We start from the raw sequence: 25216 nt of genomic DNA, 5'->3' as shown, positions 1-25216 counted from the left end.
GAGGCCTGTCAGTGGCTGGAAAGGACCAATTTTTTGTTGGCCAGTTTCTGCTGAAGTGAGGGGGTTATACTTGTTTGACTGTCTGCATAGATTTCTCCTTATCTTCCATTTTCTTTAAAACTTCTTCTGCTTTAACACCAAAAAGAACATCCTGCTGTAAGGGAGCATCTAATAGTTTTGCTTTAACATGATCAGGCAGACTTTGTTCTTTTAACCAGGCATGCCTACGTATAACTGATCCAGTGACAGCTGCTCTGCAGGAGGCCTCTAAAGAATCAAACCCACATTGTAAGGTATGTTTGCCCACCTGCTCGGTGGCGTGCAACAAATCCTGTACTTCTTTCATTTCAGATTGTTGAGGTAAGGTGGTTATCTTTTGTTTTAACTGAGAGATCAGAAACTGCTGATACTTAAGCATATGAAATTGATAGTTTAGTGCTCTCATAGCTAAAGTGGCTGAGGTATAAACCTTTTTCCCCCCATCTAGTGCTCTTGAATTCCTTTCAGAAGGTACTGGATTTTTAGCCATGGAAGCCTTAGCCCCCTTGGGACCCTGGGAGATAAGTCTACTGGGCTTTTGTAAAGGAATTTGTGGGAATCAGGTACTCTGTAGTATCTGTCAGGCTTGGCCGGGGCAGGAGGTAGAGAGTCAGGGTTGAAACTGGATTCTAAGTAGACATCATCCACAATGCCCAAAACAGGAGGGATGGCTAGAGGTCTGTGTTGGGGGAGTAAAAGAAACTCTCACAGCCTTTTCTTGGAATCAGAGTAATCCTGACCTTCCCAGTGAAAATGTTCCCTCATAGTGTGTAAAGTTTCCCCAAAAGAGTAATCTTCTGGAGGGGAAGCTGAGGGAATAGATTCCCCAGCATCAGAATCTTCATAAGGAGAGAAGGAATGGTCTTGGTCCTCAGAGGAATCCGAAGAAACAGACAGTTGTTCAGAGGAAGCAGAATCTTCCTCTTGTCTTTTTGTCAGGAGGAGGCTGTGAAGCCCTGATAAGAGAAATCAAATCTTTTGCCATTTTCAGCATCTGTTTTAGGCATAGGGCCTTGTACAAGAGACTGAAGTGAAGCCTTTTTCGATTTAGGAGTCTTCGACTTGGAAAACATTTTGACTGTAAGAGTCGTTGGTCTGAAAATGCCTTCAGAAACAGATGGCGTTTCAGAAGAACCTACGTCCTTGGAAGGTAAATCGTCGGTAGGTTCTGGCTGCATCGGCCTAGTACATTCCGACGAAATATCTGTAGCGGTCTCGGGTTCCAGAACTGCGGTAGTCAGTGGCTGCGTCGGAGCCTCACTGATAACCGGAGACCGGATCAACCGAGGCCTCGGAATCGGGTTTAAGCCTGGGCTGTCGGTCCTTGTCCCTGCGCTTTTTGTGCACGCCGGTAATCGGTAGCTCCGATGGCATGTTATAGTTAAATTTTCTACCAAAAAAGTGTCGTGCGAAATCAAATCGTCTTTTAATAGTATGTTTATTAAATCTAGCACAAAAACGACGAAGTGACGTCGTGATCAGGGCCTAGGCAAGGTATGCAATAAGAATGAAAATCCTTATGAGGTATTTGCTTCCCACAAGAAATACAATTGTTAACTTTTTCTGACATCGGTCCAAGGCAAGAAAAGTTTCCCCAACGGAGTACTTAGCTTTATAGAAGACTTCGGTCTGAAATTCGAATTTGAAAATCTCAGGAGTCGGCCGACAGGCACTTGCGAACTGCTTCTGCTTCGGGCACCGCGCGGCAAGAAAGAAAATGGCGTTGGTTGCAATATATGTACCCCTGACGTCAGAGATGAGGCGACAGCAACCGACGTCGGACCAAGACTTTGGAAATCCGGCCGACTGCAACAGGATAACCCAAGTGTGATGACTGCAGCAGGGTAACACTATGAACATCTGGAATGTGTTAGAAGATGATTCTGATCTGATGGCTTGTATGGATTCCGTTTATATACAGGAACAATTTTAATTTAAAAATGTTATTAGAGAATGACAACAGTAAGGTGTTTTTATGTCCTTATAAAAGGAAATAAAGTGAATGGTACGTATAAAAAAGTGTGATGACTGCACAATTTGCAGATATATTTTACAGGGGCCTTTTCACCATACCTATACCGGGAGTTTTTCCTTGCAAGTCTAAAGGAGTTGTTTATGTTGGTGTATGGTGACTACTAGGAGTTTACATGCGAGAGTAAAGGAACATCTTTATGCTATAAAAATCTAGAAAAAGTTTCTTTTTACTGCTCTAGAAGCAGTTCCCTTTGATCTGAGAGGGGGAGATTTTAGGAATAAAAATCGAACAAAAAGAAACATTTGGCAACTTAAACTTGGGGCTAACAAGGCACCTGGCCTGAATGAAAATGTTAACCGCAAATGTTTTTTGAAAGACAGAAGGTTACAGCTGTTTAAAAATGAATGAGTTTTTTATCATGTGCCTTTAACTTAATGGGTGTGTTTTATTATTTAAATTGGCAATAGATTGCCATTGGATGGTTGTCTTTTAAATGTTTCCAAGTTCCATGGTGGATTTATTCTGAGAAAGTCCTTGTTTGGATGAAAGCAGAAATAAAAATTGTGTTTATGCTACGTCGTGGAATTCATTTATTCCATTTCCCTCTAAGTGCAGAGCTTGGTGGTTTCTTGGTGTGAGTTCTCTTAAGATACTGTCTTCAATTGGGACGTTTTTTTGTTGTTTTTAGTTTTACAAGTACCACCAAGTGTCTACCAAGTGCAATGGTCCCTTGAAGTATGGTCTTGGTGGCACCTCTGCATTAGAAATGCAAGGGTTGAATGCCACTCAAAAAAATCATGACTGCACTATATAACTAAAACATGTGAAGTGAATCACTTTGCCTCATAACTGCCTTGAGACTTATTAGAACACAGTATTTGTTTCAAATCACTCATGTCTTCCTGTCGAAAGCCAATTAATAACAGCAGAAAAAGTGTTACTTCAAAACAGAAATTCTTTCAAAAGTATTCTAACTTTTCACAAAGCAATAAAAAAACACTAAATGGAGGTGGGTTTCCGTTTATAAATTAAAGTCTCACAAGCTTGTCTGTAGGAGGTCAGACTTTAAAAGATGCGTCTGGAAAATAACTATCTATCACAGCTAACCTACATCACAGCTACAGATAAGGTAGTGCATGCCACTGCCACAGTAACTATACCTCAAATACATCCATTACAATATCATTCTGGTATCAAACATTGCACTAAACACATTTTACTTATAAAAGGCAGACCTTACCAAGTTAATATATACTCTAGGATGTCCAAGAGGACCTCCACCACCATTGCAAGATGTTACATTCTCCTCTACTTCAATGGGTGGTTCTTCTGCAACCAAGTTAATAGCAAAACGTTCATTTACCTTAAGTGGTAAAAAAAAAAGAGGTCAGCATTAGTTAAGTTTGAATAAAATGTTGCTAGCAACATACAGCATGTGCTTAACTGACATCAGGAGTGACACTAATTTGTACAGTAAAAATTTCACACAGCTAGATTTATTAAGAAATTTCAAGATATCCTAGAAGGGGAAAAAAAAACAGAGAAATAAACTTCTAAAATGTTTTCTAATAATGATGGTTTTATTTCCTGACTGGGTTACATAATTCATACATGGAAGTGCATTAAGCTCCTATATCACCAGTAAATAGAGCAGCTGCTCAGTGAAGTAACCAGACTGTCAGCAAAACAAAAATAAAAACGAAAACAAAAAGCAACAAAAATGGTTGAGCAAAGCCAACTATATAATATGCTGCAGCAATTCTAATAAAGTTAACCCCCAATTCTTGAACTAGCAAGTCCTTTAGTGATACCAAAACCGTCAGGAATACCAATGATTGCAAAGCCACCTGGACAGCTTTCCTTTCACTGAATGCTGGATAAGCAGCGCTAGAAACATACAAGGTTTGAACTCTTTTACTGTCTTTTAGCCGTGTTACATTAGAGGGACAGCTTGGAAGTGGATGACATGATACGTAGGAGGCAGGACATCCTATGTATCCAAGAAATGAGATGGAAGGGCAGTGCAGCAAAGCCACTTGGCTTGGGATACAGAGACTACTAATCAGGTGGGGGGACAGGTTAGAAATGGTGTAGGAATTGTGGTGAAAGAGAGGCTTTAGAAGGCAGTGAGGGATATCATCAGAATTAAATGACAGACTCATGGCAATCAGACTCCAGTGTAATGACTGGGCAGTATTCATAATCTCAGCGCAAGCCCCACAGCAGGGTTGTGACAATGAGGAAAAAAAAGAGGGGAAAAAAAAAAAAGTGCATTCTGACAGCAGATGCATGACCTACTAGATATAGCAGGACAACATGAATTGGTGTTGATAATGGGAGACTTGAATGCACACATCAGGACAGACAGAACAGGATGAGGACTGCCTGGGTCCACATGGGTGGGGCAACAGGAATAAAAGGAGAAGCCATTCTAGACTTCTCTGGCAAATGACTTGATGGTAGCCAACACATGGTTCAGAAAGAGAGACTTGTCACAGGACCACATAGAAGAGTACCCGACATGCAACTCAGGTAGACTTCCTCCTAGTAAGGAAAAGGCACTGGGGTAGAATTCATGATTGCAAAGACATCCCCAGTGAAACAGTCGGGCCACAGCATAAACCACTAGTTGCCACAATCAGCTGCAAGTAGTGGTCAGAGAATGCTCTGAGGTCAGAGATAAGGCTGAAGACCTGAAAGTTGACTGGAGAGAAAGTATAACAGTTCAAGGATTTACTCAGGGCTCTAGCACCCCAAGAAGAGGAGGAAATAGGTGGAGCTGAAGAATGTCAGTGCCTAAAACAGCATGTGTTAGGACTACAGAAAAGATTGGTGGCCGAGCCAGTTATAGAAATAAGGTACACAAGGAAAGCGGTTAGTGGAATACAGAAATCCAGGAAGTCGTCAAAAGAAAGGAGTGCAGGAAGAAGTGGGCGACAGAAAATAACAGGCTAGGAAGGACTACTGTTTGGCTAACAAAGAGTCTAAGAAAGAAGTTGCAATAGCAAAGAATAGGACATCAGAGGCACTCTACCAACTTCTGGAAAGTGACTCAGTAAGTGGCACAAAAACTATATCAGGGTGTAAGGCAAAAGCAGAAAGGTAAAAAAGATAATCAGACACCCTTCATACGGGATGCCAGCAGCAACCTGCTCACAGTCCACAGGACATCAAAGGCAGATGGAAGGAGTATTTCCAGCAGCTTCTGAATTAAGAAAACCCCACATTAGCTGTACTGCCCCAGAAACCGCCTATGAGGAGAGAAGAGGAGCCCACCCTAGAAGAAGAAAGAACAGCACTAAGGAAAATGAAGTCAGAGAAAGCAGCAGGCTCAGATGAGGTCACAGCAGATATGATAAAGATTCTGGGTAAGATAAGGGAGAAATGGCTTCTGAGGGTACAAATAGCAGTGTGGAGAGAAAGGCATATCCCAGATGACTGGAGAAGAAGGATACTCATGCCAGTGTACAAGAACAAAGGTGACATCCACAACAGTGGTCAGTACAGGGGCATCAAACTCCTATCACATTGCAATAAAGTTCTGGAGAGGGTGAACGATAAATGGATACGCAGAGCAGTAGAATGGGAGAGGAGGGATAAGCAGTTCAGATTCAAAATCAGGATGCAGCACAATTGACCCCATGTTTGCACTGAGACAGATGTTTGAGAAGAACCTAGAGATGAAGAGAGTCCAATTGGCCATTCATAGACTTGGAGAAAGCATATGACAAGAAAACTGGGCAGTACTGTGATGCCTTGAAGTCCCAGAAACACTGGTAGAATTAGTGCAGGCTATGTACAATGACCCATGACTCAAGTACGGACAGTGTTCGGCCTCACAGAGGGGTTCCCAGTGGGAATTGGTGTATACCAGGGTTCAGCTCTGAGCCCACTGCTGTTCATACTGGTGATGGACTACATTAGCAAACAGGACGGAGTGGACAGATCAACAAAGTTGCTGTAAGCAGATGATGTGGCAGTGCAGGCAGACTCTGAGCTAGTAACCAAATGAATGAAAAGAACTAGTAAAACAAAGTAAAACCGACCATCACCAAAAAGTTAAATGTTTATTGGGTAAGGCAAAAATATAAAATCCACTAAGCGCTTTCATCCACTCACTATCCTGGGCATCATCAGAGCATTAAACAAATATCTATGCTGTTAAAATACAAAATAAGAATTTTACTGTAATTACACTTGTTTATGTATTATTTGGAGCTTTTCTCCCAGGGCCTCTGCTGAAAATGGACATGCATCCAGTCGGACTTTCCCAGTTAACAAATGTAAAATAAAAACTAAAAATGTTGCTGTATGCAGACGGTGTGGCATTACAGGGAGACTGAGCAGCAAAGGATAGGAGAATGGAATGCAAATCTGAAGGCACATGGGGTGAAACTAAGCACAGATAAGACGGTGGTAATGGCAGCAAATTGGGGAAATCAGAAAAAGCTGAGAAAAGAGACAGAAGACAGAGAGTGGAACAGGTAAACAGCTTCCAGTATCTTGGAGGGGTGGTTGAGGAGAAGGGTAGTCTGAATGAAGAGGTCAAATCTAGAATCAGAGTGGCTGCAGCCAACTGGCATAGTGTGTCAGGTGTAGTCTGACAGAAGAATGGCAAAGAAGCTGAAAAGTAAGGTGTACAAGACAGTGGTGCGACCAGTACTCCTGTATGGTACAGAAACCTGGGCGGTAAAACGGAACAGTTGAAGAAGCTAGAGGTGATGGAAATGAAGTGCTTGAGAAGGGTGGCAGGATGCACACTGTGGGACAGACGAAGAAATAAGGGAAGAAGCCAAAGTAGCTCCAGTTGCAGAAAAGATCAAAGAGAACAGAACAGAATACGGTGGTTTGGGCACATGTACAGAATAGCAGAAAACAATGTGGTGAGGGATTTGGGACAGACAGGAAGAAGGTAAGAGGAAGTGAGGATGTCAAGCAAAGAGGTGGATGGATTGTGTGAAAGATCTGTGACAGTCAGGCGTAAGTGGTGAAGAAGGCAGGAGTGTGGCACTGAATAAAGAGAGTTGGCGATGGTTAACACGATACCCTGACCCCATGTAGAAAAATGGGAAAAAAGGGGGCTGATGATGATGATCACATTAGAGGGACACATACAACATTGTGAGAACTAGAAGAAACAGACTAAAAACAGAAGGGTGAAAAAAAATAAAAAATCACTTGACTATGTCAGCTCCCATCGTGATGGTGATACACAAGTGTACCACACAGCATAAAACTATGAAAACATACATATTTTTTAGTTTTTTCATGAAGTTTTCCTATATGTAGTTAAGCCGAGTTTAAGAAATAAATGTCCAAGTTACACACAGTGACTCTTAGCTCGACATCTGTACTTTTTATTCAAGGGGCAGTAGCAAGATACTCTAATCCATCACCAATTTAAATAATATGTTAAAATGAAGTGATCATGAATTTGAACTTTAAGCATTTAAAGCATTTTGTTGTCATTGAAAGGAGACTGAACTTTGACAAGGAGAAAGGAAACCAGTCAATGACTAGCTAGTCAGTTTTATCCCCGTAATTATTTATTTGCCTATTTATTTATCCATGCATTTGTTGACTGGGAGTAGAGCAATGAGTCAAGTGGATAATTTTCATTTTCAGCACCGGGGTTTACAACCAGATGCAAAGACTATAGCACAGTAATTAGTAATACAACGAAAAGATACAAAATAGTTGCAGGATTAATCAGTGCAAAGTTGACAACAGGTTGCTAAACTTCTTACAGCAGGAGTAGAGATTAGTAAAGCATTTGTAATGCATAAGGACTACTGTGCTACACTTATGAATTCTAGTATGTTTGTATGACTCTTCTACAAGACTATAACAGCTACTAAAGGCACACTATTTTACATTATGATATGTACATTAAGAGCAAGAGGACAGCAGTGGAAGGACTTCTGGATGTAATAGGTGGGAAGGGAAAGTGCAAGTCTGGTAAGGAAGTTACGTAAAAGTTTTGTGAGGAAAGTTTTAGGGGATAGAACTGTGAGCTATGGTGGAGCTTGTTGAGGGGTGGAAGACATTGTGGAGTAGGATGAGAAGTTGTGCAGTATCAGTAATATGCCAGGATATGTGGCTTGTGTAGTAGGTACTATATCTTAATGTGTCTGAAAGAACTGACAGCAGTAAGAGTGTAGACAGTGTTGCTGAAATATGCAGTGGAATAGATTAAGTGATGGTGCCGATTCTAAATTGACTGCATTTGGATTGGATGAGCAGAAGTGTTTCAGACGCTTACAGAAATGAATGATCGGTTGTAATGGATTTAATATATTTAGGGACAGTTTCCCAAACTTTGAGGTTCAGTATACATAAAGTGTGTTTGTTCAGATTGGATAGTGGAGTTTGTATATGGGGTGTAGCTTGAGAAGGGATCCTTGGAATATAAGGAGATAGAGCTCTTTCTGGTACTATCCGGGCAAAGAGGAAGCCTTCTTCCCATACTGTTATGTATAACAAGGTACCCAGAAGCAAAGAAGCTCTTTGTGGGGTATGAGCAGCCATTTGGCTTTTTCACAAGTAAGGCAGTGGTGTTCCCTTTTATGGGCTAGATTAATGAACCAACAAATGTTGTTTGAAGCAGCCTGGAGAGTACTGCATTTATTTTGCAAAGCAGAAGCAATTGAGTATTAGATCACATTCAAGCTGAGGAAGGAGGACGTCTTTACCTATTGTTGCCCTAGATGATGGAGAGAAGTAGGAGATTATTCTGGATCAGAAGAGTAATTTATTAACTTAGGCTTTAGTAAACTGAAAAGGATACTGGAAGGCAAGAGAATAGTACAGACAGATTCCAAGGTATCGGGTTTTGGTTCCAGGAGATGGACAAGGAATGGTAGAACTTGGAGATTCATTGAGGAGGTAAGAGTACTGCTTTTGATACAGAGTTACTAGGTTGCATTTGGTAAGTTAGTTTTTTATGTCAGGTCAAGTTCAAGCAGCTATTTCAGGACAGCAGCTGTGACATCAAACCTGTAGATGATCATGCCATCTGTGTGCAGTACATTTGGGAAAGGGTGGGCACTCCAAAGAAGACTATTGACAAAAAGAGAGAGGAAAAATCCATAAAGGTATTGAGCATGCAGGGACACTTTTTGTGATGTGAAACAGAGAAGTGGATAAGGATTCAGCTTGTAGCTTGAAGTGCCTTTAAACCACAAGGTCACATCGGGGGCTGATGCAGACAGATGTTACAGAGTATAGTAAAAAAACTGATCAACAGTGTCAAAAGCTTAAAAGGTCCAAGACTGCACCAAGTAGTAGTCAGTGGCTTATTAAGTAGAAAGGAACCCCAAACAGTTTAAAAATTCAAAAGCTACAGAAACCCATATATAACAGCGCACGCATAAGAAGTCAAAAAAAGAAAAATAAATAAATAAAATAAATAGTTACTTCCCACTGAAGCATAGCCAGCAATCGGACTTCATTAGCTGGGCTAAGAACACCAAGTATAGAACAAAAGAAGGGATACAGAACAGTTCTTTATTGCATAATCCATTACAGATGAAAAACTGGAGATATAGCCCACACACACAAACATGCACACATTCTCACTAACGCTAAGAAACTTTATTAGATGATCAAAAAATTCTACACAGACAATGACAGTCTTATCTATACTAATTTTTTACTCTTATGAAGTATCTTGTGTAAATTTCAAATTATTTCCTTTTTCTTTAAATATGCATTTGATCATCAGCTTTACTGATCATTTAGTCTTTTAAGTGGCATATGTGTTTTTATGAATTTGAATGTACTGTATGTCATGATTACTGTTGCTTCTATTTCCAGGTCGTAGCTGAAAAGGGACTTTAGTAAACAGTAAGTAAATACATTTTGAAACAATCAAAAGAGATTTGATTTGTTAAAATTTTTTTTTTATACAATCCAGATTTAGTGATCTGTTTTTATCAGCTTTCTGCATATATATTATTTTTTCTGTAGTTTTTTCAACATTGGTTGAAGCCCCACTTGTCTTCCTTTATAATGTGGATAAATTAAAACAAAAACAGTGAGGTCACACTGAAAAAACACAGTAAAAACTAAATGAAAAACTCCAGCCAAGCTAGAACTTCCAATGAGTGACCTCCCAAACCTCCTGTGACAGAGACACATGGGATATATGCAAATGACCCTTATGAACATCAGGTGTTTCAGCTATATGGCGATTCTGATTGCCCATGACTTTTACGTTTGAAGTTATTTTAATGGACAATTTCAGGCCAATAAAAGCCAAACCCCACTAGCTAAAACACCAGATGTTCATAAGGGTCACCTGCATATATCCTATGTGCCTCCCTCACAGGAGGTTTGGAGGTCACTCATTGGAAGTTCTAGCTTGGCTGGAGTTTTCATTTAGTTTTTATAATGTGGATAGAAATGCAGTATCATGATTACTTAGTAAAGGAAATGGCCTGTACATAGAAGGGAGCACTGGGTCTTTACCAGTCTTCAGTACTAAAGAGATTTGGACCTTCTTCATATGACAGAGGAGTGCCTTTTACCAACCAAAATATCATTCCAGCATGCTGTATGCACTCAACCTGAACTGATCTTGGAAGCTAAGCAGATCCAGGCCTGGTTAATATTCAGATGAAAGGCTACCTGGGAATACCAGGGGCTGTATCTGCACAGCTGTGGAGCTTTGTACATATGCATACATACATACACAAAATACAGTAAAAAAAGAAGAGGAAAAAATCGACTAACCCCACCCTTTTTTTCTTTACATCTGGGTTCAGATTACTATGCCTGAAATATACTTGGGGACCTGCATGACAAAAATGGACTGGGACTGTTTCTAAGGAACAATCACTATCTTTCACTGCTGTCTTGCTGTAGGTTTCTAAGGAACAATCACTATCTTTCACTGCTGTCTTGCTGTAGGGCATTACCTGGTTTGGCAGATTCCTGCTCCTGCAACACATGGCTTAGCACTTTGCATAGATTTGTACAACTCACAAGACAGAAAGATGGGAGTCTACTATCAACCTGTTCTTTATGGCTCCCTAGTGTATATCTCAAGCCCCAGAATTACAAAAAAAAAATAAATAATAATAATAAAGTGAATGTCAAACATCTGTTAGTCAAAGCTGTCCCCCTCCCACACACTTATTTCATACGGACTGTAGCTTGGGATGAGTACCTTAGGGAGACCAAGCTCTTTCTGGGATTATCTGGGCAAAAAAAGGGGAGCTTTCTTCCCATGCCAATACAGGGTACTCAGGACAGAAGCTCTTTGTGGTATAGGCAGCCATTTAACAAGGTTGCGGAATAACAAAAAGTAGTGTTTTGTACCTACCATAAATGTAGATGTTAAGAGTGTCTTCACTGCTGCACTCATTACACTTGGGTTATCCTGCCATCAGGCGGGCCCGCAGTCGGCCTGAGTTCCAGTCTTGGTCCGGTGTCAGTTGCTGTCGCCTCTTCCCCGACGCCAGTGCGCCAGGGGTATACAAGAAGCAGCCAAAGCCATTTTCTTCAGTTTTTCTTGCCCCAGATGTCAGGTGCCCCCAAAAATGGCAGGCAATACATATTGCTAATAAAACATACAAAAATGGTAAAAATAAAACCTTCATTAACCAGCAATTACACCACAAAGGTAGTGTAGGTAGTCCCAAATAAGAAAGAGGGGCTGGCGGGTGGGTAACCTGGACTGCAGTAGTGAAGACACTCTTACATCTACATTTATGGTAGGTGCAAAACTGTACTATGTTCATAGTGTTTCACTGCTGCAGTCATTACACTTGGGTAGAATCCCAAAGCTGAGTTTGGGTGGCTGGCTCTATAGAGGATTTGGTGTGGCTATGACACCCTGTAGCACTGCAGTGGCAAAGCCAGCTCTGGATCTAGAATAAAAAGAGGCAAATGGTAATGCTTGGTAAAGGTGTGCACTGAACTCCAAGTTGCAGCTTCCAAAATATCTTTGGTAGGTACTCCTCTAAGGTAGGCAGCAGAAGTAGCAGTTGCCCTGGTGGAATGTGGTCTAATGTTAGATGGTACATGTTTCCCATGCTGCGTGTAGCAGAACCGGATACAGTGTCCTATCCACTTTGAAATGGTCTGCTTTGAAATAGCCTTTCCCTGTGATCCTGCAGCATATGATACAAACAATTGTTCAGTTTTTCTGAAAGCTTTTGTTTTGTCCAAGTAGAAGCATAATTGCCTGTGTATGCTCAAGGAATGTAGAATTCTCTCCCCTTTATTCTGGGGATTTGAATAAAAGGTTGGCAAGTGAATAGTTTGGTTAAGAGCCACACTGGATACCACCTTAGGCATAAAGGAAGGGTTTGTCTTATAGAAACCCTGTCTTGGTGGAAAATGATAAAAGGCTCCACTGCCATTAGTGCCTGTAGTTCTGAGGTTCTTCGTGCTGAGGTTATTGCCAGAAGCAGAGCAGTTTTCCATGATATATATTTTAACTCTGCTGAACTGGCTGAGTTAAGTGAGCTTTTCCAAAACGAAATTGAGGTCCCAAGTTGGTGTTGGTGCTCTCCGGGGAGGTCTTATGTTTTTAGCCCCTCTGAGGTACTGCTTTAGCAAAGGATGAGAAAAAATAGGAGGATCTGTGTTGTAATGAGCCGAGATGGCAGAAGCGTGAATCTTAATGGAAGAGAAGGATAGTCCTTTATCCAGCATCTCAGTCAAGTACTGTAGTATCGGAGGAATGTTAGGACCAGAGGATCAAGGTTTTGAGACTGGTTCCAGGCACAGAATCTCTTCCACTTTTCTGAATAAGATTTCCTGGTGCTAGGCCTCCTGGCCTCCAAAATTACATCCATAACATCTTTAGAGAGAAAAGTCTGTTTGGCTATTGAATCTTCCATGCAGCCAGGTTTAAAGTTTTGAGCGGACTTTGCAGTATCTGATTGTTTTGCCGAGTCAGAAGGTGTGGAATTTGAGGCAAAATCCAAGGTGGACCTTGAGCTAAGTTCTTTAAGATTGGGTACCAGTGCTGGCGTGGCCAGTCTGGAGCAATCAGAATCATCTGTGGTTTGTCTTGTCTGGCTTTTATGAGTACCTTTGAAAGGAGAGGCAGTGGTGGGAAGGCATAAACGCGTAGGTTTTTCCAGCTGAACGAAAGAGCATCTACTTTCCATGCTTGTGTGTGACAAGTCCTTGTGCAGAATTTTTGTAGGTAGCAGTTCAGTGGGGAGGCAAAGAGATCTACATCCGGGCACCCCCATTTTTGCATTATCATGCTGAAAACTTGTGGATTTAAATTTCCACTTGTGAGGATCCATGATGTTTCTGCTTAGGTCGTCTGCCAGAGTATTTATCTTTCCTGGCAGGAATTGTGCTTGCAGATGAATTTGATACGTTATAGCCATGTTCCACAAGGTCATGGCTTGCCTGCATAGGGGGTAAGAATGAGTGCCCCCTTGCTTGTTTATGTACCACATCACTGTGGTGTTGTCCGTCCTTATTAATAATTGTCCTGGATGCAGAAGGTCTTTGAAAGCTGTTAGGGCATTTTGTACAGCCAACATCTCTTTTTGATTGATGTGAAGAGGCATTTGTTCTGTGGTCCATTTGCCCTGAATACATTTTCCTGCCATGTGTGCTCCCCAGGCGTAATCCGAGGCATCTGTTATAGTCTGCCTGGCTGTGGGGAGAGTGAAAGGCTCACCCTTGTTGAGGTGACATGCCTGTGCCCACCATCGAAACTCCTGTTGTAGGCAGGGAATTAGAGGTATTACTGTCTCCAAGCTGTGTGAATGTTGAGACCAAACACTTTTTAGGTACCATTGTAATTTCCTCATATGGAATTAGTAGAATGCAGGATGCCATGAATCCCAAGGCCTGCAGAATTTTTCTTGCAGGGAGTTGAGACTTTGTTGCCATCAACTGAAAATACTGAGTCAGTTGTCCTTGTTTGTCTGGCGTGAGATAAGCCATCTGGGCCGTTGTATTTAAGCTGGCACCCAGGAATATTATCTCTTGTGAGGGCACTAGTTTTGATTTATTTTCGTTTACTGTGTACCCTAGGCAACTTACAATCTTTTTACGAACGCCAGATGATGTAGAAGAATGTCCTTGCTCTCTGCTTGAATCAGGCAGTTGTCCAGATATGGATATATTTGAATTCTTTTGTCTGCAAAATGCAATTACTGGTGCCAGGCACTTGGTAAAGACTCTGGGCACAGTAGATAAGCCAAAGGGCAGTGCAGAGAATTGATAGTGTATTGAACCAGCTATGAATCTGAGGTATCTTCTGCAATTTTGTCTGATAGGGACATGAGGTCCAAAGTAACAAGCCAAGCTTTCTTGTCCAACATGGGAAGGAGCTGTTGTAGTGTCAGCATTTTGAATTTCGTAACATCCAGGTAAGTATTTAGAATGGAAAGGTTCAGAATGGGTCTCCAGGCTTTGTCCTTTCTGGGTACCAGGAAGAGTCTTGAGTAAAATCCTTGTCCTTTTTCCTGTTGTGGTACTTTTTGAATAGCTCCCATGTCCATGAGAGCTGTAATTTGTTTTTGTGCCTCTGCCCATTGATTTTGTGGCAGGTCTGGCATTCCTTTTAGCCTTGGAAAAGTGTGAAAGTGGAACCTGTAACCCTGAGACACAATATTCAGCACCCATTTGTCTTGGGTGATTGCTTGCCAGTTTTGAGAAAAAAGTGCTAGTTCCCCCCTAAGGGAGCTGCCAAAAGGTAAGAGTTTGGCATTGGTAGGGGGAAGTCATTGGGACCGTTTCCTGTAAGGTTGTGACTTATCCACACCTTGTTTTGATTTTGAAGCACCCCACTGTCGTGGTCTGCAAGAACCTTGTGGCTGAGATCTGCCTCTTGGGCGTCTGTATCTGCCTCTTTGTGGCCTGACACTGGAAAGGACCAATTCTTAGTAGGCCAATTTTCTGCTAAATTGTGGTGGCTGTACCTATAAGAAATCCTTTACTGTTTGCACAGATTTTGCCTTATCCTCCATTTTCTTTAGTACCTCTACTACCTTAATACCAAATAAGTTATCTTGCTACAAAGGGGCATCCAGTAATTTTGCCTTAACATGGGCTGGTAAACTTTGTTCTTTTAACCAAGCATGCCTTCGAATCACAGATCCTGTAACTGCTGCTCTACAAGAAGCTTCTAATGAATCAAAACCACATTGCAAAGTATGCTTTCCCACTTGTTCAGCTGCATGCAATAAATCCTGCATTTCCTTATAGTCAGGTTGTTCTGCATTTATACTCATTTTCTGTTTTAATTGAGACAGTAAATATTGTTGATACTTAAGCATGTGAAACTGGCAATTCAGAGCTCTCACTGCTAAAGCTGTAGAGGTGTAAACTTTCTTTCCCCATCTGTCTAATGCTCTAGAGTCCCTATCCGAGGGAACTGGATTCTTAGCCGTGGAAGCCTTAACCCCTTTGGGACCCTGGGAAATAGTTTCTGGGTCTGCAACAGGGTTTTTTATAAAGGAATTTGTGAGAGTCAGGGACTCTGTAGTATCTGTCTGGCTTGACTGGAGCTGGAGGTAAAGAATCAGGGTTTAAACTAGATTCAGAGAACACATCATCCACAATGTCCAACACTGGCGGAATAGCAAGGGGCCTGTGCTGAGGCAGCAAAAGAAAATCTCTGAGCCTTTTCTTGGATTCTGAGTAATCCTGGCCCTCCCAGTGGAAATGCTCCCTCATGGTATGTTACGTTTCCCCAAAAGAGTAATCCTCAGGAGGAGAGGCTGAATGAATGGATTCTTCAGCATCAGAATCCTCATAGGGGGGTAAAGAATATCCCTGGTCTGAAGAGGAATCAGAATAAATTGAAACCTGGTCAGAGGAATCATAGTCTGTATCCTGCCTAGGCCTTTTATCAGGAGGGGGATGGGAACCCCTGATCAAAATCATCAAGTCTTCGGCCATTTTGCGCTTCTGTTTTTTTAGGCATGGAGGCCTGTCCAGGTGCATGCTGCACTTGCTTGTCTTTAGTGTAGGCTCAGTCTTGGCTGTAGTTGTAATGGTAAGTTGAGTAGGCCTGAAAACACCCTCAGAAGCCGATGCCTGCTCAGCGGCTCCGGACCCATCTGAAGGGTTACTCTCTGTTGGCCCAACACCTTGAGGCTCCAGAGGCCTAGGCACTTTCACGTGGGAGTCGGACGCGGTCTGTGGTTCTGAGGTAGCGGGTGTCAGAGGCTGCGAAAGCGCCTCAGTGATAACCAGCGACTGTCCTAGAAGAGGCTTTGTCGTCAGTTTTGGACCTCGGAAGCCTTTCCCTATCTTTATCTTTGCGCTTTTTATGCATTCCGGTCATCGGTTGTTCCGACGGCATTGTGTAATTAAACCTTTGCCCAAAATAATGGCGAGCAAAATCAAACAGACGTTTAATAGTGCGTTTGTTAAATCTAGCAAAAAACCGACTAGTGACATCGTGATCTGGGCCTACGCATGGAATACAGTAAGAATGAAAATCCTTATGAGGTATTTGCTTCCCACAAGAAATACAATTATTAACTTTTTCTGACATCGGACTGAGTTAAAAAAAAAAAAAAATTTTCTCCAACGGGGTACTTAGCTTTATTGAAGACTTCGGTTCTGAAATCGAATTTGAAATCTCAGGAGTCAGCCGACCTGCACTTGCAAACTGTTTTGCTTCGGACACCGCACGGCAAGAAAGACTGAAGAAAATGGCGTCGGCTGCTTCTTATATACCCCTGGCGCACTGACGTCAGGGAAGAGGCGACAGCAACCAACGCCGGACCAAGACTTTGGAACTCAGGCCGACTGCGGGCCCACCTGATGGCAGGATAACCCAAGTGTAATGACTGCAGCAGTGAAACACGATGAACATTGGTTACCTTTTTTTTTTTTTTTAATTCAGGGTACAGACTAGCTCTGCAAAGCGCGGCACTGTAGTACTGTCAACCTATTACTCTACCTCTTCCAAATATAATTTTCAACTTGCAGTCAAGTATAAGCTGCTATGTACAACTGCTCCCCAACAAAGGGGCCAGCTACAAGATAAGGTGCTTTTGTCTCCTGCTGATGCTAACTAGCTTGTCTACAGTTATACTAGGTTGTTTTTGTTCTGTTCTCCATTTTTTGTACGTTTGCATTTTTACTTCTCTTATTTGGTTGACTGCTATTTCACTTTAGCTTCTCAGCACTTATTACTAGTGCAGTATACAGTTTCCAACTTTAACACCTTTATTGATTTTGCCAGATTTACTGCTATTTCATTACTGTTGCTACTCAACATTTTTGCCTTTGAACTGTTCTCTGATGCAGAACAGACTTAGCACTGTTCTCAGCTATTTTACTGTTGTTTGCACTATGACCATCTTCTCCTACACACCGTTTCACTGCCACTTTAAGTTCTTATCCGCAAAACTGCAATTCTCTGTTCTGTTACACTGCTTCCGATAGCATACTGTTTTGCTACTAGTGGCTGTGTTTGCTATTACACACTTGCTCTTGGACTTTACTTACTGCCAAACTATTTTTTTGCCTCTGAATAAACCTCAAAAAAAAAAAAAAAAAACATGTAGTGTGTGTGTGTATGTGTGCGCATATATGCTAGACTTTCTAGTTTACTCACATTAGCTAATTTATCATCCCCATTTAGTTAAACTTAATGTGCTCCATACTTTTGCTACATCAACTTAATAAATTACCACTATTTGCCCTTATTTCTAACTCAGCCCCAAATTACCACTAGTTGCCCATACTTCTAACTCAGCCCCATTTGTTAATCTCTGCACTAACCTTAACTTTTTCAGTGCCAACTCTCTCGATTCAGTGCCACACTCCTGCCTTCTAGGATCATGCCTGACTATCGCAGATCTTCTTTCACACAATCCATCCACCTCTTTGGACGTCCTTGCTTTCTCTTTCCTTCTACCTGTCTGTCCCAAATCTTCCTCACCATATTGTCTTCTGCTTTTCTGCACATGTGCCCAAACCACTGTAATCTGTTCTCTTTGACCTTTTCTGCAATTGGAGCTATTTTGGCTTCTGCTCTTGCGTCCTAATTTCTTTGTCTGTCCCACAGTGTGCATCCTATGGGAACTACAATGAAAGTAAAATATGAAGACCACATGTGCTTGCCAAATACCACCTTCAAGATGTGCCCCCTCACCCTTCCAGGAGGGAAAGGCATATCAGGCCATGGATGAAATTGTCAGTACCAATCTAGTCATCAAGGGGAGTCATGAAGGAGGCAAGGGTGTCACTCTGCTTAACATGCAGGGGCAATTTGTTCCAGCGATGAGACCACTGCTGAGAAAGGAAACCGATCCCTCCAACTTTTTGGGTGTTCGTGTAGCTATTAATCTTGTAAAGGTACAGTGCAATGAAAATGTATTTGTCCCCTTCCCGATTTCTTTTTTTTTTCCTATGTTTGTCACACAATGTTTCAGATCATCAAACAAATTTAAATATTAGACAAAGATAACCCAAGTAAACACAAAATGCAGTTTTTTTTTTTAAGTGATGATTTTATTTACTAAGGAAAAAAAAAAAAAAACTATCCAAACCTACATGGCCCCATGTGAAAAAGTAATTGCCCCCCTTGTTAAATCATGAAGCAACTGTGGTCAAATCACATTTTTGGGAAAGCTCAATTTCACTAGCCACACCCAGGCCTGATTACTGCCAGACCACCTGCTGACTCAAGAGATCACTTAAATAGAACCTGTGAGACAAAGTGAAGTAGGCCAAAAGGTCCCAAAAAGACATCATACCGCGATCTAAACAAATTCCAGAACAGATGAGAAACAAAGTAATTGACATCTATCCGTCTGGAAAAGGTTACAAAGCCATTTCTAAAGCTTTGGGATTCCAGCGAACCATGGTGAGAGCCATTATCCACAAATGGAGAAAACATGGAAAAGTGGTGAACCTTCCTAGGAGTGTCTGACCTACAAAAATTACCCCAAGAGCACAGAGACGACTCATTCAAGAAGTCACAAAAGAACCCAGAATAACATCTAAAGAACTGCAGGCCTCACTTGCCTCAGTTAAGGTCAGTGTTCATGAGACTGGTCAAAAATGGCATGCATGGCAGAGTTCCAAGGTGAAAAACACTGCTGACCAAAAAGAACATAAAGGCTCGTCTCACTTTTGCCAAAAACATCTTGATGATCCCCAAGACTTTTGGGAAAGTATTCTGTGGACTGATGAAACAAAAGTTGAACTTTTTGGGAGGTGTATGTCCTGTCCCGTTACATCTGGCGTAAAAGTAAGAGCATTTCAGAAAAAGAACATAATGCCAACAAGTGCGATGGTCTGGGGCTACTTTGCTGCTTCTGGACAACTTGCTGCGATTGATGGAACCATGAATTCTGCTCTCTACCAAAAATTTCTTAAGGAAAATGTCCGGCCATCGGTTTGCAACCTCAAGCTGAAGCACACACGGGTTCTGCAGCAGGACAATGATCCAAAATACACCAGCAAGTCCACCTCTGAATGGCTTAAAAAACAAAATGAAGGTTTTGGAGTGGCCTAGTCAAAGTTCGGACTTGAACCCAATTGAGATGCTGTGGCATGATATTAAAAAGGTGGTTCATGCTCAGAAACTCTCCAATATGGCTGAATTAAAACAATTCTGCAAAGAAAAGTGGGCCAAAAGTCCTCAACAGCGATGTGAACTCACTGGCAGTTATCGCAAACACTTGATTGTAGTTGTTGCTGCTAAGGGTGGCACAACCAGTTATTCGGTTTAGGAGCAATTGCTTTTTCACATAGGGCCATATAGATTTGGATATTTGTTTTTTTCCTTAATAAATAAAATCATCACTTAAAAACTGCATTTTGTGTTTACTTGGGTTATCTTTGTCTAATTACATTTGTTTGATGATCTGAAACATAAAAAAAATAAGAAATCAGGAAAGGGGCAAATACTTTTTCATTGCACTGTATAAGGGATCCATTCGGGTGAGGTCTTTGGTGTGGTGTGCCAGGCATAGCTCTACTTGCAGAAGTCTAAACAAGATAACGAAAGGACCTCTAATTTGTTTTGGTAGCCAAGAGTAACGGAACTAGACCTACAGGAACAACCGATCAGTATACCCCAAAAATGTAAGCAGCAATGTTGCATGTCACTCCTCAAAAATGCACCAACCCAATTATCTCTGTGAGGAAAAGTCACACAACAAGCCCAAACCCACATATCTATTAGAGTATTACCCTAGTTAACAAATTCAAATAGAGCTGAGTGACTTAAGCACAAAGTAGCAAAAATGTGTAGCTGGTCACTCCATAATTTTAAAATCAAAACAGGAGTAAGGCAACTTGGGAAGAGTAACTCTTAGCTACCAAGCAAGCAGGCAATACACTGGTTGCATCTGTTGCCATTTTTTGGAGGGAAACAGACCACAATAGCAAAATTAAAACACCTGGCTTGCTATAAAACAACATATTCTCTATTGTTTTAGAAGATTGAAACTTATCCATCCTTGTATTAAACTAGCCTATTGGCCAAGATTTAATCCTCCAACATTAAGTGCAAAGTTAACTACACACCAGGGGAACAGGCTAGAAGTACAGGTGTCAAGACAATTGATTTCTGGTACTTACTTTCATTTAAAAATGTAAAAGAGAATGTAAAAACAAGAGCTTTTAGTGATAGCAAGAATTTAGAACTGTGTAAGCAGCAAAAAATAATTGGCAGGTGACGTGGACTAGCTTGCTTATACAGTCAACAGGTTGCATCACAGAATGAGAAAACTACACACTTGTGACAGTACAAAGCATAGGTGCTTCTAAACCTAGAAACATGTTAATATGTACAGTAACTATTGTGCAGTATATATTATTTGCTGTTGATTGTTCTGAACACACTTTCTCTCTTGCTGCTAATTAGGTTAACCCTTTAGCCATATCTGTAAGATGTTCAATGCAAACATATTTCTGTACTGCTGTTTTTAGTGTTCAAGGTATTTTATTTCTTTTCTCTTTTGGTTGCAATAGATAGAACTACCTACTCAAGGATATACAATGCATGTTGTGTTTCATAAACTGTCAGCTTAGTGTGTTTAACAGACTTACGCTACTCTTTCGTAATGTAACCTTTTGTAAACTTAATGTACGCATGTACGTATTTTCTGTGGAGTTTTTTCTCCCCATGCCTCCACCGAAAAGGAAACGTATGCACTGTCAGACTATCCTGGTAAACAAATGCTAATAAATAGTAAATATAATACACCAAATTCTCATTGGCAGAAATGGTAAACCCCAGCACAGGTTCACCAAGGAAGGTCATCGATGTTAGGTTAGGTAACTTTCCATAATCAAAATGAAGTACAGAAAAAAAAGTTACATATACAAATAGATCAGTGCCGGATGAACTAATAGGTTCATAAGTTCATACTAGGCTATCTGCCCTAGGGCATTTATAAACCTAGCCAGAATGTGTTTGGCTTTCGCCACCCATTTTAAATTTATTTTGCTATGCCCTTTTTCGAGGTTAGTATACTGTGCCTCTGTCTAACAGTGACACAGAAGTGATACCCGGGGTAAACCTACGATCTCCCATCCACTCATCAAGATTCCTATTGAAGAGAGTCAATGAGGGACTCTGGAATAAAATCCCAGTCCAGGTTAGGCAGAGTGAAGGGAGCCTCTGGGTTATGAATCTGTCCCTCCAGCATGTCCTATTTATTTCAGTGCTGAGGTTCAAGTCTCTCGAGCACGTAGCTCGATGGGATTTGGATTTTCTGAGGTGCAGCATGTCCATTAATTTCGGGTAGGACATGGCTTTATACGTCAGGCACAGACAGCCTCTGAACAGGCAGTATGCCACTGAGTAGAGCTGGAGTTTCTTTAACCGGGCAGCATATGGCATCTGTTTGAGCCCTTTGATCCTCTTGGTGAGGTACTTTTGGGGTCTTTCCATTTGCTGCAGGTGTCTGGTAAGGTACATCCCAAAAGGGGCATTGTACTCAATTATGGGCCTGATGAGGGATGAGTAAAGAGGCACGATGACCTCCCCTGATCTAGATGTGAATCCCTTCATGATTAGGTGGGCTATATAAAATGTTTTCCTAACCACTTTGGCCACGTGGTTGTCGAATGAGAGATTGCTATCAACTTGGGTCCCCAGGTCCCTAATTACTTTTTCTGTACTTAATGGATTACCACCTATGTGGTAATTTGTGGGCACTTTGGTTTTGCCAAAGGGGATGACTATACACTTTTTGGCATTTAGCTTGAGGCCATGGCTCTGGCACCAGTTGTCTGTTTCTATGAGGCCCTTTTGGAGGATGCTTGTGTCGGCTGGAGAGTCGATTATGGCGCCCAGTTTGCAGTCATCTGCGAACTTGGTCAGCCACAGTCCTTCCGTGTTGGCCTGTACCTCCGAGAAATATATACTGAACAAGAGAGGTCCCAGGACTGAGCCTTGTGGGACACCACTTGTAACTGGTTTGGAGTCTGACATGGTTCCAGCAATTCTAACCATGTGGGTTCTGTCCTTGAGCCAGTCTGCAATCCATCTAGTGACATAGGGGTTTATATTTAAGCCGGTGAGCTTATCTATAATGCCCGAGTGGGGTATTGTATCAAAGGCTTTTGCGAGGTCCAGGTAGGCTGTGTGGACCACCTTCCCCTCGTCAATGGCCTTGGTGACGGTTTCAAAGAAATCAACCAGGTTTAAGAGGCAGGATCTGCCCTTAAAGCCGAACTGGGTAGGATCCAGTGTCTGTAGGTCCCCAATATCTTTATTTATGAGGTCCATGATGATCCTTTCCATAGCTTTGCAGACCAAGCTAGTCAGGCTTATGGGGCGATAGTTTCCAGGATCCGTTGAGGCACCACCTTTATGGAGAGAGACCACTGTTGCTGTACGCCACTCTATGGGCACATATCCTGTAGTAAGGCTGAGATTTCCAGGATCCGTTGAGGCACCACCTTTATGGAGAGAGACCACTGTTGCTGTACGCCACTCTATGGGCACATATCCTGTAGTAAGACTGAGATTGAACAGTAGTTTTATGTTTGGGTTTAGCTCTTCTTGGAGTTCATGTAGGACGCAGCCCGGGACACTGTCTGGTCCCACTGATGCTGTGTTTTTTGCTTTGGAGAGGGCGGCTCTTACCTGAGCATTTGAGATGTCAGGGGGACAGCACTCTGCTGGGATAGATATTTGCCCTTTTGGTGGGAGTTTGCGCTGAACCTGTCAGCTAGGATGTTGGCAATGTCTGTGGGTTCAGTGTATTTTTTATCATTTTGGACTAATTCTGAGCATATCTGGGAATTACCACCCAGGTTCCTAACATAACTAAAGAAAGCCTTGTGATTATCCTTATAGTGTCCTGTGCAATTTTTCTCTCGAAGCTGGCCTTAGACAATTTTATGAGTGCCCGTAGTTTTTTGCTAATACTGATAAGTGATGCCTTCCCTTTTTGGGATTTTGCTCTATCATTTAGTAGCTTCCCCCTTCTACTGTATAGTTTGTTTATGGCTGGGGTCCACCAGACAGGACGTCTGCCTTTGGAGGATTGGGTCTTGGTTTTATTTGGGATCGCATGATCCATGCATTCCTGAAGGTGTTCATAGAATGCGTTTATAAACGATTCTGCGGTCTGGGCCGTATTTTCCACAGGCCCGGTGGCTTTGAAGGATTCCACCTCGGTTTTGAGGAGTGTGAAATTTGCTTTAGAGAAGTTTTTCACTGTGGTATGGTCTGATCTTACCAGTGAGGAATACACTTCTGGTCTGGAGCATAGAGTCCCCATGTTGGTGATGATCAGGTCCAGTATGTTTTCCCCTCTTGTGGGAGTGGTAACAAGTTGTTCCATAGCATTTGAGTTTATAAATTCTAGGAACCTTTGGGCTAGGGTGTTGGAGCTAGAGTAATGCTCCCAGTCTATGTTTGGGTAGTTGAAGTCGCCCAATATAATGGTGTTGAGAGACCTTCATATTTTCCAGTGTTCTCAGGAAAGCAGAGTGGGGTTCCTGGGTTTGGGAGGGTGGTCTGTAGCAGGCTATAAACTGGAAGGCAGTTTTACCCACTGTTAGTTGCACATGGATAGTCTCTGATGCTTCGTGCTTTGCCACCAACCTGGAGGTGTGGGTATCTTTGATGAATATCGATACTCCCCCTCCTTTTGTGGTTTGGTCCAAGTTTTGGGGCCGAAAAGCATGGTATGAGGTACAACCTGGTAGTGCTGGGGCTGGGGTGCTCTCGGGAGCCCTGAACCAGGTTTCTGTTACTGCACAGATATCGATGTTCTCCATGCTAAGGAGAGTTTCGAGTGCATGCATCTTGAGGTTTAGACTTCTGGCGTTGAGTAGCATTACTCTTAGTTTCTTATCCCTTGTGATACCTATGGAGGTGGGTTTGTCTTTTGAGCCTTGCCTAAAAAAGGCACTATGGGGGTAGCAAGAGCCTTTGCCAATATCCAAAAGCCCAGGGGTGACAGGTGCAAGCCGTCCCCAGCGAAGCATCGTGGCTTGTCGAGCATATCATCCCAAGCTGACAGGCATTGGATCCCCTTTGAATGACACCAGTACTTAAGCCAATTGTTGAAATTGATCATCTTGTCTTCATATTGTGGCATCATTCTTGGTGAGGGTAAGATGCTACTCAAGGTCAGGGTCATACAGGCCTGGGCTACATGCTCAGAGAGCTCCTTTATGTCTCTTTTCATGTAGTCCAGGGAGGTACGTCTCAGGTCATTCACACCAGCATGGACAATTATGTGGCGGATCCTAGCGCCCGACAGGCTGCTCACAGTGACCCTCTCCTTGTTCCGCCTGGTGAGCAGGACGTCAGTGTGCCTGATGATAGAGTCACCTATTACAAGTGTATCAGGTGTGTTGTTTAGTCTTAAGGGCTGTGACTGTTCGGCACACTGGCTTTGTGAGATATGTGTTGCACGTGTTTTGTTTTGGGGTAGCGGTTGCTTGGGTGTCTGCTTTGGAGGTCTCTGCTGCTTAGGCAGATCTTTATTTAGAGCTTCCGAGTATGGTTTTGTGAGATTATGTGTTTGGTTTACTGTCGTGGTAGGTCTATGTGAGACTGGAATTGTAGTGAGTGTGGTTTCCTTCTCCTCCTGACTGGTTATGCCAGTACTGAGTTGAGAGAGCTTAGCCTCCAGTTTGGCTATATGGTTGCATCTCTCACATGTGTTGGAATTTGTCAGGTTTATAATACAGAATAATGCAGGTTTATGTTATATAATGGGAAAAGGCCTCACGTGTAAACAGAACTGTGAAGAACTGAATAAAGAAGGTAGTCCTTAA

At 42.1% G+C, this 25216-nt stretch overlaps 1 protein-coding gene across 1 annotated transcript in view; it reads right to left on the bottom strand.

The window, feature by feature from the left end:
- Positions 1 to 25216, bottom strand: part of LOC122796526 (NADH dehydrogenase [ubiquinone] iron-sulfur protein 6, mitochondrial-like) — a 166976-nt gene that overhangs the window by 96435 nt on the left and 45325 nt on the right. Inside the window, exon 3 of the mRNA XM_044065085.1 lies at positions 3255 to 3377. Within this exon, the coding sequence (XP_043921020.1) occupies positions 3255 to 3377 (123 nt within the window). The remainder of the gene's footprint in view (positions 1 to 3254; positions 3378 to 25216) is intronic.

The sequence above is a fragment of the Protopterus annectens genome, chromosome 3.part0 (assembly GCF_019279795.1).
Source record: "Protopterus annectens isolate FY-2018-M chromosome 3.part0, PAN1.0, whole genome shotgun sequence".
NCBI classification, from domain to species: domain Eukaryota; kingdom Metazoa; phylum Chordata; order Ceratodontiformes; family Protopteridae; genus Protopterus; species Protopterus annectens.
Note: the sequence above shows the minus strand (reverse complement) of the source record. Positions and strands in the feature narration are given on the sequence as shown.